The sequence below is a fragment of the Tursiops truncatus genome, chromosome 16 (assembly GCF_011762595.2).
Source record: "Tursiops truncatus isolate mTurTru1 chromosome 16, mTurTru1.mat.Y, whole genome shotgun sequence".
Classification (NCBI taxonomy): domain Eukaryota; kingdom Metazoa; phylum Chordata; class Mammalia; order Artiodactyla; family Delphinidae; genus Tursiops; species Tursiops truncatus.
This window is the reverse complement of record NC_047049.1, coordinates 33,085,523-33,098,024: the sequence shown is the minus strand read 5'-3', so window position 1 is coordinate 33,098,024 and position 12,502 is coordinate 33,085,523. Positions and strand designations below refer to the sequence as shown.

Here is a 12,502-nt window from a genome sequence, read left to right as displayed (position 1 = left end):
TACTGATGCACAAGACAATATGACGGCTCTCAAAACTACTGTGTTGGGCTAAAGAAGCCACACACACACAAATACGTAGTGTATGAGTCCACTTATTTGAAGTATAAAAAAAGGCAAAACCGATCTACGATGATGAAATCAGATCAGTTGTCTCTAAGAGGGTTGGAAGGTTGTGAGAAATTGAAGGGCAAGGGGTACAGAGGAGTTTTCTGGGGTGATGGAAATGTTCCTTGCCTTGTTTTGGTAGTGGTTTATGTAGGTGTATATACAATTATCACAACTCACTGAATGGATTACTTTACTGTACGTAAATTATACCTCGATAAAAAGCTAGAAGAGGAGAAGGAGGAAAAAAGGAAGGAAAGAGGGAGGGATGGAGGATGGACAGCGGGGCTGATCTGCCAGCCTAGTTTATTTCTCTAAATAAGCAGTTCTTTACACACTGGTGTTTCTCAAGCTGCACTGAGATGTTATGACAATCACATGAAAGAAAGCAGATTTTTCCACATTCTGAAAAAATGAATAAAGAACTGGAAAACCCAAACCATTAACAGGAAGATCGTTCACAGCCAGACTGGCCTAGTCCAATAGCTTGTCTTCCTCCTGGACACACAGTTGTGACTGTACACTGCATGCATGTAAAAGAATCAACCTCTCAGCTAGTGAAACTGATGCTCGTTTAGAGGACAGAATAAAGCATGTTGACATTTCATGCTTTTTTGCAAGAGCACCATGACTTTGAAGGTCTCCCTTGGTCAAACTGGACAACTGTTGGCCTAATTAGTGCAGTGCCAACCCATTCCCAACCCTCGGCCAGATGTCCCCAAGCCCTAAAGTGGCAGTCACATAACCATAAATCAACAGCTGTCCTCAAACCCCGGGAACCTTGGCAAAGGCAAAATCCATCACAAGGGGGCTCCCCAGGAGGCCAGAGGTGCTCCTGGCCCCTCAGCCTCAGCACCCACCATTGGACCTTTCAGTCTTTCACTCAGCTCTGCCTGTGGCCAGTTTTAACGCATGTCAATCCCCCACCCACAGTAGCATAGGCCCAGGTACCTGGAGTTTGGGATAGCCTTTCTGAATATATTGTCCACATTTTTCATGTTCCCCTGTGGAAGCATAATATTTACTCCACCAGTCAATAATTTCTTCCTCCTAAAGAAAGACACATGAAAATGGAAAAATCTTTAGTGATGCCCTGGATTTCCAATCATTGCAAGAAAACTCATAGGTAATAGACAAGAGAAACAGGTACTTCTGAACCTAAAAGAGGCGAGATTATATGACTCTTGTTTACATGCACCAAAGCATTCAGGATTCTTCTACCCAGAAGCTGGAGGTGAAATGATGATCCTTGGCCAAATGAAATGTGGCTTTAATGGCCACAGCTACACTAGATGACTTTCTTACATTCTATGGATACCATCTATTCATTTGTCTGTTTTTACTCCCTTATCCTGTTGACTTGATATTTACATATGCAGATAAATTAAAAGAAAACCTTCAGTATGTGTTTACTATTTCATCCTCCAGTATGTGTTTTCCACTGTTTCATTTCCTTAGCCCTTTTAGCCAGCAATGCGTTGCAAAACAGAGCTCACTAAGCTAAGAGTGGGTAACACTGGTTCTAATTCAAGTTCCATCCTTTACGTTAGAAGCCATACCCTTACGTTACAAGCCATACCACATCAGGTACGTTGTTTAACATCTCTGAGCATCATTTTCTTCATCCACCGAATAGGATAATAACACTACCTGTCCCCATCCATCTCACAGGATCGTTTTGTTTTGTTCTTTGACCACGCTGTGTGGCACGTGGGATGATCTTAGCTCCCCAAGATCCCCGACCAGGGATTGAACCCATGCCCCCTGCACTGGGAGCACAGAGTCTTACCAGTGGACCACCAGGGAAGTCTCTCATAGAGTTGTTTTGGACATCAAATAACATCATTAGGAGAAGGAGCTTTGAAAATTATAAAACGTGAAGCAAGAGCAGGGAGGCATCATGGTTTGTTTAGACCAGTGGCTCCCAACCTATTCTTGGAGATTCTAATTCAATCAGCCTGGGGTGAGACCTGGCATACAGGATGCTTTCAAAAGTTCCCCAGGTAACGTGCAGCCAGAGTTCAGAATCCGGTGGTTCTTTGACTGGGCAGGAGGGACAGCATTTAGAATCCCTCGTGCAACATTCTCAAACTGTAGAAGGCTGTAGTTTATCGAAGGCTACTATAAATTCCACTCAGATTTATAATAAGAATAGATCCCATCAGACCCACCCGTGGCTTAATCTACCTAGGAAGAGTGAGCTTGCCCAAAAGAGTGTGTCACCAGCAACACAGCCTCTTCTTCCATCTGGGGGGAAGGAAGAAGGAACACTCAAGAAAAGCTATTTCTTATTTGTATATTTGTATATATATATCTGTTTATACATACACCTACAGTTATTTCCCCTTTATAGACCAGTAACCCAACCCTGGATTTAAAGAATTATTTATTTATTTATTTATGTATCAGCTACAGGCAGAAAATACATGAATCTTAAGTCTAGCAAAATGTGTATAATAGTTACCTTTTCTGTTAGCTGCCCATCGCATATATATGGGCAGGAAGAGGACGAACCACGTACAGGTCACACAGAGATGGAGACCCCATGAGCATTAGATTCAATGAGAAAGAGAAAAGGAGATGTTACTGTCCATCCATGCCTTATGTTATCAACATTTTGATGGATTATTTATTCAAGATGATCTCATAATTGAACACACCTTATTGGCTTCTTCTCTGAAATGTGCAAAAGAGTTACAAACGGTATTAAAATAAAAGGCTTGGAGGTAGCCACCCATGTCCCATGTCTTAATAGAGTTGGACAATCTGTCCACCAGCATAGTGATCACAGAGAAGGTGGGGTGGAGGTGGGGATGAATACAGTTACTCATCTTCCTGCCCCAAACCTCTTATTCCATTTAGCTTCTAAAGTATATCCCCAACTTGGCCTAATTCTCATTCCTTCAAAAACTCCTGGCCCAAGATGTTTATGTCCAACATGACTGCAGCACCATCATGTAAGTATCTTTTCTTGATTTTTCCCCATGCCGACGATAAAGCACCTATATACATATCCACCCATAAATGGATGTCAAGTCTCTCATTGGCCAAATCCTCCCATTTGCGTTTCTGCGTGGAGAATCCACCAGGAGATGAGAGAGTGGACAGCTAGGATGCTGGGGCTTGACTTTTCTCTTGGTACCTGCTGGAACATAAGCCAAGCTCACCCTTAGGGGCAGTTTGAAGAATTGCTACCTCCTAACTTCAAGTTCATTTCCACTGTGAGGGGACAGCGGCTCGTCACTACAGGCACTTCCTGCAGGGAGTGCTGGGCGGCCACGGGGCTTCTTCTGCAAGTGCCCCTCGGCATTTTCCACATCGACTTTTGTTCAGCACACGGAAATGCCAAGAGAGGCAGCGAGACAGATAGATATAACAATTCTTTCTATTAGATTCATGTCAAAGCGAGATTAAAAGTTAAATCATCACAGCTGAATTGAGATTTTGGAGAGAGGGACTTTATGCCAAAAGTGTTTTCACATTCTGAATCGTTCCTGAATTCATAGTTTTAGAGTCTGTTTATTCACATCTACTCTCAGCTATTGGAAATCATTTCAAAGAAATGAATAGTTCATGATTTAAAAAGCGTTATTCAGAACAGATGGCTGATGTTAAGATCTAGGATTAATATGGGAGAATTTATTCATGTCCGCTTGCTCATTAGTTCACGTGGCAAAGTAGCTGAAGCAGCTAGAGTAACTTGCTTCATTATATCCAAATGGCACAGAAGATTCTCCCCTGAAGCTTAAAATAATCACATTTGTTTAAAGATCATCTTTCACTCCAAAATCTAGAAAGAATGTGAAAGGAGAGTTCAAGTCTTTAGACCGAGGTCCCCGCAGCCCCAGGCAGCATCATGCATTTTCTTATCATACATACATGCACTGTCGTTGGAGAAGCCATTTTGCTGAGTGCTGTTGACATACTGCTTAAGCACTGGAATTGGAAGGTAATTGTTGAAATGGCCACGTAGGAATGTCTGTGTTATCTGGCTGGCACTTAGCAATTTGTCCCCAGTGCTTATTTCCTGCTTTACTTGTGGCGGTGCTGAGCCCATCTGTTAAGAGCTCCCAGGGTCACCACAGGGCAGTGGTGTGAGTTTCTGCGAGCCCAAAACTGTCACCTGGAGCCATATTCTACAGCTCCCATCAACAGCACGGTGTTGACCCATTCCCTCAATTTACCAATAGAAGGCTTGACTTGAGTTAGTGGTAATAGGTATTCATTACACACACATCGCACGTACACGTAACACATGCGTATCACCTGCATGCATATATTACATGCATGCACGTGTATTACATGCATGTGTAATCTGGGACATCAGCAAGCTTGTCATTGGCTCTTCCACAGCTCAACTTTGCTCATTTGACTTTGCACAGATGAGTGCTATATTCCCCAATGAAGAGGTGGTATCAGATTTTTAGAGGCAATTCCAAATAGCCTTTCTTATCAACACAGTACACCTCCAGTAGCTGTTAGGAGAGCAGCTGAGTGAAAGTTATTTATAGTACATGAGAATGACCGATACTACCTTCCTCAGCCCTGCTAAGCTGCAACTTAAAATATGATGTAAACTCAACTTTCACAACGTGTCGCTACAGTAGCCTCATCTGTTAACTACTGTTAAGAAATGAATGAGATTGGGGCATGGACTGGCTTTATTCTTCTTCTTGAGCCTCCATACCTGGGGCTACTGAGTATACAGAAAGCCCGAAGAAGAGCTGATTCACAACGGGAGGCAGGAAAGCTGGAGGCTGATTACAGAGCAGGATCTTAAACTGGCTTTTTCCAGAGTTGTTGTGAAAATGTACGTAAAAGATCTTAAGTATATTACACTTAGCTTCGTCCTAGGCTACTACTGTTTTATTGGGACTATTTGGCGTTGTTTATAAAGTGAACACAGTGGTTTTGCATATTTGCTATTGTCATTTCTGACTGTGGAGGATTCTCAGGGAATAGAATCAAACACACTGCTATGCAGTGCTGGCTGCAGAGCCCACATTTAGTATGGTCCAGTTGTTAGTGAGTTTAATGCAGTGGGAAGAAAGTGGATTCTTTAAAGGCACTGTTTATGGACATAACACATTAAAGTGCAATCATGTGCACTTTTCGGCCAGTTTGCACATTAAAACATGCTGTGAAAGTCCATCGTGAATGCCAACAGAAACGGGGAGATAGCTGATGTTTTCTTTTTTCTGGGCTGGGAACTTTTTTTTTTCCCTCTCCTTCTTGTCGAGCTGGCCAGAATAGTTTTAACATAGGGTCCTGAATGAGCAGTTCCACCAATTTCTTGATTTGGAAAACCACAGTGAATATAAAAGTTGGGGATATCCCATACACTGACAAATAGGGTCATTAAAAACCCATGACACTTCTGTTTCATGTGGGGGAAAAAGCTAGTGTGCTACATGTATCCGTCTTCTGAACGTTGTGGTGCTGTGTATTTGCTCCGGAAATTTCTCTTTCTTGCAAATGATACCATTCAGACTGTCCACACTAAAGGTCCTCAGACCTGCCTGCACATTAGAATCACTTGGGGAGATTTTAAAATTTACTGTTGTCTAGATCCCTCTCCCTCGTGGAGAGTGGAGCACAGGTCTGAGTATATTTTAAGTATCCTGGGTGACTGAGGGTAGAGGACATGAGTCCACACAATGTCACCGTAGAGGACATGAGTCCACACAGTGTAAGATTCAGGTTTTTTACCGTGATAAGCTGGTTTGTTATTTTATTTTAGTTGCACTGAATGGTTGTTTGACTGAATTCACCTAATGCTTAGATGCCTGGAAGATAAAACTGACATCATCCAATGATCAGTTCTGAAGCCTACCTTTGATGCCAGTAATGGTTTGGTGTCTTCTATTTCAATAACGACGTCCCGGCAGGGTGGGGTAGACAAAAAGGAGGCTGCAAGACAATTTCATAATCTAAGATGCTTACAAAAATATAGTGGTGAACATTCTACTCCAAGTTCAAGTTCAACAGCCACACAGTGGAAGGCAGAGTTTGCTCCTGGATGAGACTTACTAAATGGAGAAGACCACGTCTGAATGTAGAAAAATAACCCAATTCATTGCTTTTCCCAAAATATGATACAGTTTTAGACATTTTAAAGGGGATTTTATGGCCCATTTTTTTCTTTTATCTTAGACAATTAGCCCAATCCTGTACACAGGAAATGCTGAAAAAAAATTGTGTCAACACATGTCTTTAGAGGATGTAGGAGTGAGGTCGGGCAATGGGGGCTGGAGGGAGCTACACCAAAGGAGCTTCCTTTTCATGGAATCTGTTCTAAGACACAGAAAAGCAAATCAGGGTGAAGAGTTGCACGTTTCAGGGCTGAAGTTGCAGTGGCTCATTCGGCGTGGCTCTCACAGTGTACACAGAGGGAAAAGGCACACATCCTGGCTTTAAATAATTCCCAGAATATTTGTGGCTCTGGATGGTGAGGTTAGAGCAAGGGCTCAGGAGCAGCCCCTGGGCTCACCAGGTTCAGTTCAGCTGAAGGGGGTGCTGAAGCCTCAGCCTGGGGCCGGGTGGGATGAGAGGTACGGCTACCCTTTATGGAAGAAGGCATCAGGCAGCCAGACATTCAACAGGAGGGCAGAACTCAGACAGAACAAACTCTGCCAAGCCAAAAGAACTTTGTGTTTAACCCAGCATTTGATGTATAGGACATAAAGGAGGGAAAACACATTTTTTAGGTGCCTACCATGTGCCAGGCAGTGGGCTAACCTGTTTACATACATGATCTCATTTAACCCCTCAAAAATCCTGTAGATATGTGTGGCATTATACCCATTATAGAGGTTAAAAAACAAACAAACTGAGGCTAAGAGAAAGCAAGTCACTTGCTTCCAGTTAAACAATCACAAGTGAAAGTAAGTAATCTAGGTCTGTCTGACCCCAAAGCTTGTGTTTCAACCATCATACCAGAGCCCAGAGCAAAGTGGGCCCTTAGTAAATGTCAGAGAAATGATCAGCGGAACACCGGGGAAGCAGAGGAGACTGACATTTATTGAGCGTCTATGATACGCCAGTTGCTATGCTGTTGCTAGGTGGCACCCCCAGATCTATCAGAAGTCTCTAGGCTTCCAAGATAGCTCCCCTCCAACTCCCAACAACTGCAGCAACACAGAACAGGACAGCCAGGTGGGAAGGCATGCTGGAACACAACCGCATGCAAGTTCCTTCCTATATTATCATTTCTCCACTTTACAATCCTCACGTACACAAAGCCTCGGGGACAGGAGGAAAGTTATTCTGTGCGCTTCCAACATTAGGCCAACAAAGTCCATTCCTCAACTCTTACCTCAGTTGGGTTTTAAGAAACTATCAGATTGATCTAAAATAACAGGTTCTGGCCTTGGGAACACTGTGCTCCCCATACACCTTAAGGAGTTTCCTCTTCAGGGGCTTTCTGAAGCCTTGACCTCACTTCACACTAACTACAAAGAATCATGAACCAGGAGACCTCTGCCTAACCCTGACCCATAGACACGAGTAGGTCTACACAAGCGATTCTGGGGCCAGAGAAAATCTGCAGCATTTGTACCTTCCTCATGATTTCACATATTTGCGTCCAAGAACTTTCTCTCATGAAAGCAATAGGAAAAACACTAGGAAAACAGTTTCTCTCTATTAAGTAAGCCCAGATAAAAGAATGCCTGCAGTTACATTAATCCTTGATGTTATAAAAATGTTGCTGTTTTAGGCACCATCAACTCAGCACAAAAATGCTTTCCATGGGAAATGTATGGATAAACACATGTAGGGTTTTGCTCAAGTGTGACTGTGAATTTTTTTCTCTCTTCTCTGAATCAGGGATACAGGATGCTCAGACCCACATAGCAGATGAGCTTCAGAGGCTCTGTAAAATCAATACCAAACCGTATGGAAGATTAAATAGAACTGGTTAGCAGAACGGCTCTCAAATAGAAGACATCTGTTTTCGGTTTGGAGGCTACAACGATCAGATGAATGGGTGTCAATTCTCCACTGGGCTTAATCGTATGAGCCTAGGGGCTCTGGGATCTTGTTCACGGATGGGACCCAGTCCCCAGCCCCTAACAGTCTCTGCCACATGGTAAATTAAAAAACAAGTAATTCTTGAATAAACAAGAGCAAAATGCTATTCATTAGTTATTATTTAGTATAGAACCCAAAAGTAAGTATTATACTCTGCTCTATCACTTATGTGACCCAAGGCCAGCAATTTAAACTCAAGCAGGTGTCATTTTTTCTTCGATAGATAACAATGAAATCATATTTTTCAAATTATATCACAACAATGTTGTGATGCATTAATGAGGCAGGACAATAGATGGAAAGCAATTTAAAATAAAAATCCCCCACTCCTTCAGTGCTTACGGAGGGGCCGCTGTATTTCCCCATCAAAATATTTATCACAGGACTTCCCTGGTGGCGCAGTGGTTAAGGATCAGCCTGCCAATGCAGGGGACACGAGTTCGATCCCTGGTCCGGGAAGATCCCACATGCCGCAGAGCAACTAAGCCCGTGTGCCACAACTACTGAGCCTGCACTCTAGAGCCCGCAAGCCACAACTACTGAGCCCGCGTGCCACAACTACTGAAGCCTGCACACGCCTAGAGCCCGTGCTCTGCAACAAGAGAAGCCACTGCAATGAGAAGCCTGCGCACCGCAACGAAGAGCAGCCCCCACTCGCTGCAACTACAGAAAGCCCGCACGCAGCAATGAAGACCCAACGCAGCCAAAAATAAATAAATTTATTTTTAAAAAAACTTATCACAGCAAACTGCAATCACCCATTGTCTTGCCTTCTCTGCTGGATGATACAAAAAAGCATGTTCATCCAGGAGCAGGACAATTCAGAAAGTAATAGCTTGAGCATTGGGTCCCCTCAAACAAGGCCAGGATTCAAGGGTAGCTCTGCCACTTACTAACTATATTACCTTGGGAAAGTTACATAGCGTGCTGTAAATCAAAGTGTTTCCTCATCTGCAAAATCTGGACAATGAGTAGTTACTTTGAGAGTTTGTAAAGATTAAATCAACTCAACATGAAAAGTCCCAAGATGCTATTTAGAGACTTGCATTTACCTTTTAGCTGTGGCACGATGTCCTCCTTTCCTGCATAAGGGTCGCAGCGAAAGCGGTCCAGGCGGTCAATGGTGCACTGGCCCACAACGGGCTTGCGCCCAAACTGCCGGTGGTCGATGACCTTGATCACCAGCGGAGGCATGTACAGTTCCTCCTTAGGCAAGAACTGGGGGTCACAGAGGTAGGTGTCACTTTTCTGTTTAAGACCTGACAAGGGCAGCTTTGCCGATTAACTCCCCCAAAGCGACCAACCCAGGCTCTTTCTGCCCATTTGGTGTAGCCCCTGGGACCCACAGCGAGCAGTTCAGTAATGTACATGCCAAGCAAGCAGCCTGGAGCTGAAGGGCCTGAGCTCCGAGCCAGGATCAAACCCTGGCTCTGCCACTGACAGCTGCAGGATCTTAGGGAACTCTTCTCTGTCCCAGTGATCTCCTTAATAAGAGTAGGGGTGCTGGATTAATATATGTGAAGTGCTTGGCACTGTACCTTAGCACCTGGCTCTGCTCTGTAACAGGATGTGAAATCAGCATTTAGCTAGAATTAGTTAAAATTTAGATCGAGATAAAACTGAACCTTCACGGGAGATAACTGTGGCTTGAGAGTCTTTCAGCCCTGGAAGTTCAATGCCAAAATGGGATGCTCATTTTTCCTCCATGCCTCCTGGTTCCCCTATATGGAATTTGGTAGCCTTGGTGACATTGTCTGATTGGGGAATCACAGGCTGGTCTCGGGTCTGCCTGGTGCGTGGTTCAGATGATTTCCACCTTCGTCTTCACACAGGAATAGAAGCTGGGATCAACTGAGTGGTTTTCCTCACCTCTGCTGACTGAGGCTAGATTCCAGGCTAGAGCTTGGGAGGTGGGGAAGGGGCTGGGGACGGAACAACGATGGGTAGAGTGACCCAGGGGATCACTCTGGGATTCTGGCTCGGAGCTTCCAGGTGGCGCTCATCTGTAGCATCGCGAGGGGAAAAGTATTGGCTTTGAAGTTGGAGGGACCTTAAGTCCAAACTCTGGCCACCCACTTGCTAGCTGTGTCCCCTTGTGTAAATCACTTAACATCTCAGTTTCCTCCAAAGCACACATAAGAGGGGTGAAAACGCCTGCCCTGCAGGGTTGAAGACTTAATGCAGGGAGTGTGAATGCAGCCAGCACCGAACTCTGTGTAGCTACTGCTGCAATCTTGACAGTCACTGCAGCACAGCGCACGGGGCCTGGCACTCACGACAGAACTTGCATAAGGTGGCTCCCCTCTCCAGACCTCAGCTGCCTCATCTGTAATTGGAGAAGTTAAGCTCCAAGACCCTACAGTTCAAGAGTGGTGTGCTGGAGACCCCAAGGGCAGAAAAATGACTGGGGTGGGGAAAGAAATGGGAAGGTTCTGGACCTTCCATCCCGTTAAACTGAAGAAATGCCTTTGTTTCTTAACGCTTTGTATAGTAGAGTAAAAAAATAAAGATTTTTCTTTTTAAAAAGCTAAGGATTTAACTGCTTTCAAAACGGAAAGACGGGGCTTCCCTGGTGGCACAGTGGTTGAGAGTCCGCCTGCTGATGCAGGGGACACGGGTTCGGGCCCCGGTCCGGGAAGATCCCACATGCCACGGAGCGGCTGGGTCCATGAGCCATGGCCGCTGAGCCTGCGCGTTCGGAGCCTGTGCTCCGCAACGGGAGGGGCCACGGCGGTGAGAGGACCGCGTACCGCAAAAAAAAAACCACAAAAAAAAAACCGGAAAGACGGAGTAACCTCTTCTTGCTCCAAAGTATTATAGGGTCTATGATGGAGGCCTGTGAACCAGATCTGAGGCTGCTGCCTTTCTAATAACCAGAGGGTAACTTTGATGGAACAAAGTGGCACCAACCCAGGGACACGTGGAGGCAGGGCACAGTCATGGGCTCTTAGGACATGGCCCCATCACCCCGCAGCTGCCCTTCCCCAGCCAGCCAGTCGCTATCCAGAGGGTTCTGGTCCACGTACACCTGCAGGGCCTGGGGGTTAATATTCCGCTCTTGGGGGATTGACCAAGAGCCTGTTACAGAGAGCTGACTAGATGGAAAGTTTACTGGAGAAATATATTAGTATTGCTCATAGGTACTTCTGTGTCACTGGGGTTGTTTGAAGCTTTAAGAAACCATCACTACAGTGTGAGAATCTAAGAGGGAAAAGTCACTGACATGCTGTCTGCAAGACAGGGTTTTTCTATTTGTTGTCAGACTGGAAATATATAAACTACAGACTTTGGAAATATATATATATAAAATATGTGTGTGATTTGTATATGTTCATTTTCAAGTACAAATCAGCTATTCAACAGACATGAACTATTACGGAGCCTCGATACAGTACCACTTTCATGAAGAGAACAGAACTTGGGAAGTTGGGCGTCTTCTTCAGGTTTTTGATCACCACTGATTCTACCCTTTCCCCTCCGCACTCCACAATGAGACTGGGGGAGGTGACAGAAGCCATCTGGTAGTTTTTCATATTTCTTAAGCCCCAAGCTAGAATCTAAGAAAACAATGTAAAGAGAAGGGAAGGAAACCCAACATATCAAAAATAATATTCAAAAGGAAAAATCCTGTCTTAATAACTGGTAAATTCTTTAAGATTGACTTGTACAGATTTGCCTCAAATCTCTGAGAATGTCACTCTAGAAAACCTGGAGGTCATACAGAGAAAGCGATTTTGCCCATTTACCTCTCCTACCTGAGCTGCTGAAAAGCAGGGGGATAAGAGTGCAGGGATCCAATCCCGGCTGCGCCGTATCACAGCTCTGAGGACTCTGGCCAGTTAGTAACCTCTCTGTCTCATCTGCAGACGGGGCTGAGAGCATTACCTATCATGGGCTATTCTGAGGATCAAGTGTAAACTTCTTAACACAGTGACTGACATGCAGGCACTAAGTGAAAAAATAAGAGCCGTTGTTTAAAGTCATCTGCCTCAGTCTTAGCAAGACCCCAAGAACAGAAATCTCCAGGTAACAGGTGCTTGACTGGACAGAGGGAGAGCCCTCAATAGTAAGCAGGACGCTGTCCATCAGGCTCCTTCCGTCTATATCTGCTCTGTCTGACATGTCAGCATTTCTCATTCCTCCCTTCCCTCCCTATACCTCCCTCTGAGGTGCCCTTTTCTCTGCACATAAAGACACACTGCTCTGAGTCCGTCTCCTCTCTCCCAGTTCTCCAGTTGACACAGGAAACTTAGAAATCCACTGGCTCCCAGTAAATGGGAATTCTAGATTCCCTCAGGAATGTTGGGATTGACTTGTTTTTATTGCTTTGACAAGCATTCTATTTCCAAGAATATTTCAATTTTTT

General features: G+C 44.6%; 1 protein-coding gene across 5 annotated transcripts in view; it reads right to left on the bottom strand.

The window, feature by feature from the left end:
- Positions 1-12,502, bottom strand: part of MYOF (myoferlin) — a 155,679-nt gene that overhangs the window by 27,951 nt on the left and 115,226 nt on the right. For 3 of the 5 annotated variants that reach the window (XM_019939645.3, XM_073794182.1, XM_019939644.3), the window contains 6 exons: positions 11,532-11,693; positions 9,189-9,354; positions 5,939-6,015; positions 3,985-4,041; positions 2,570-2,581; positions 1,057-1,155 (listed from right to left, as the gene is read on the bottom strand). In XM_019939645.3, coding sequence (XP_019795204.2) covers positions 1,057-1,155; positions 2,570-2,581; positions 3,985-4,041; positions 5,939-6,015; positions 9,189-9,354; positions 11,532-11,693 — 573 coding nt within the window. The remainder of the gene's footprint in view (positions 1-1,056; positions 1,156-2,569; positions 2,582-3,984; positions 4,042-5,938; positions 6,016-9,188; positions 9,355-11,531; positions 11,694-12,502) is intronic. The other 2 variants (XM_019939646.3, XM_019939647.3) reach the window with 1 other exon arrangement.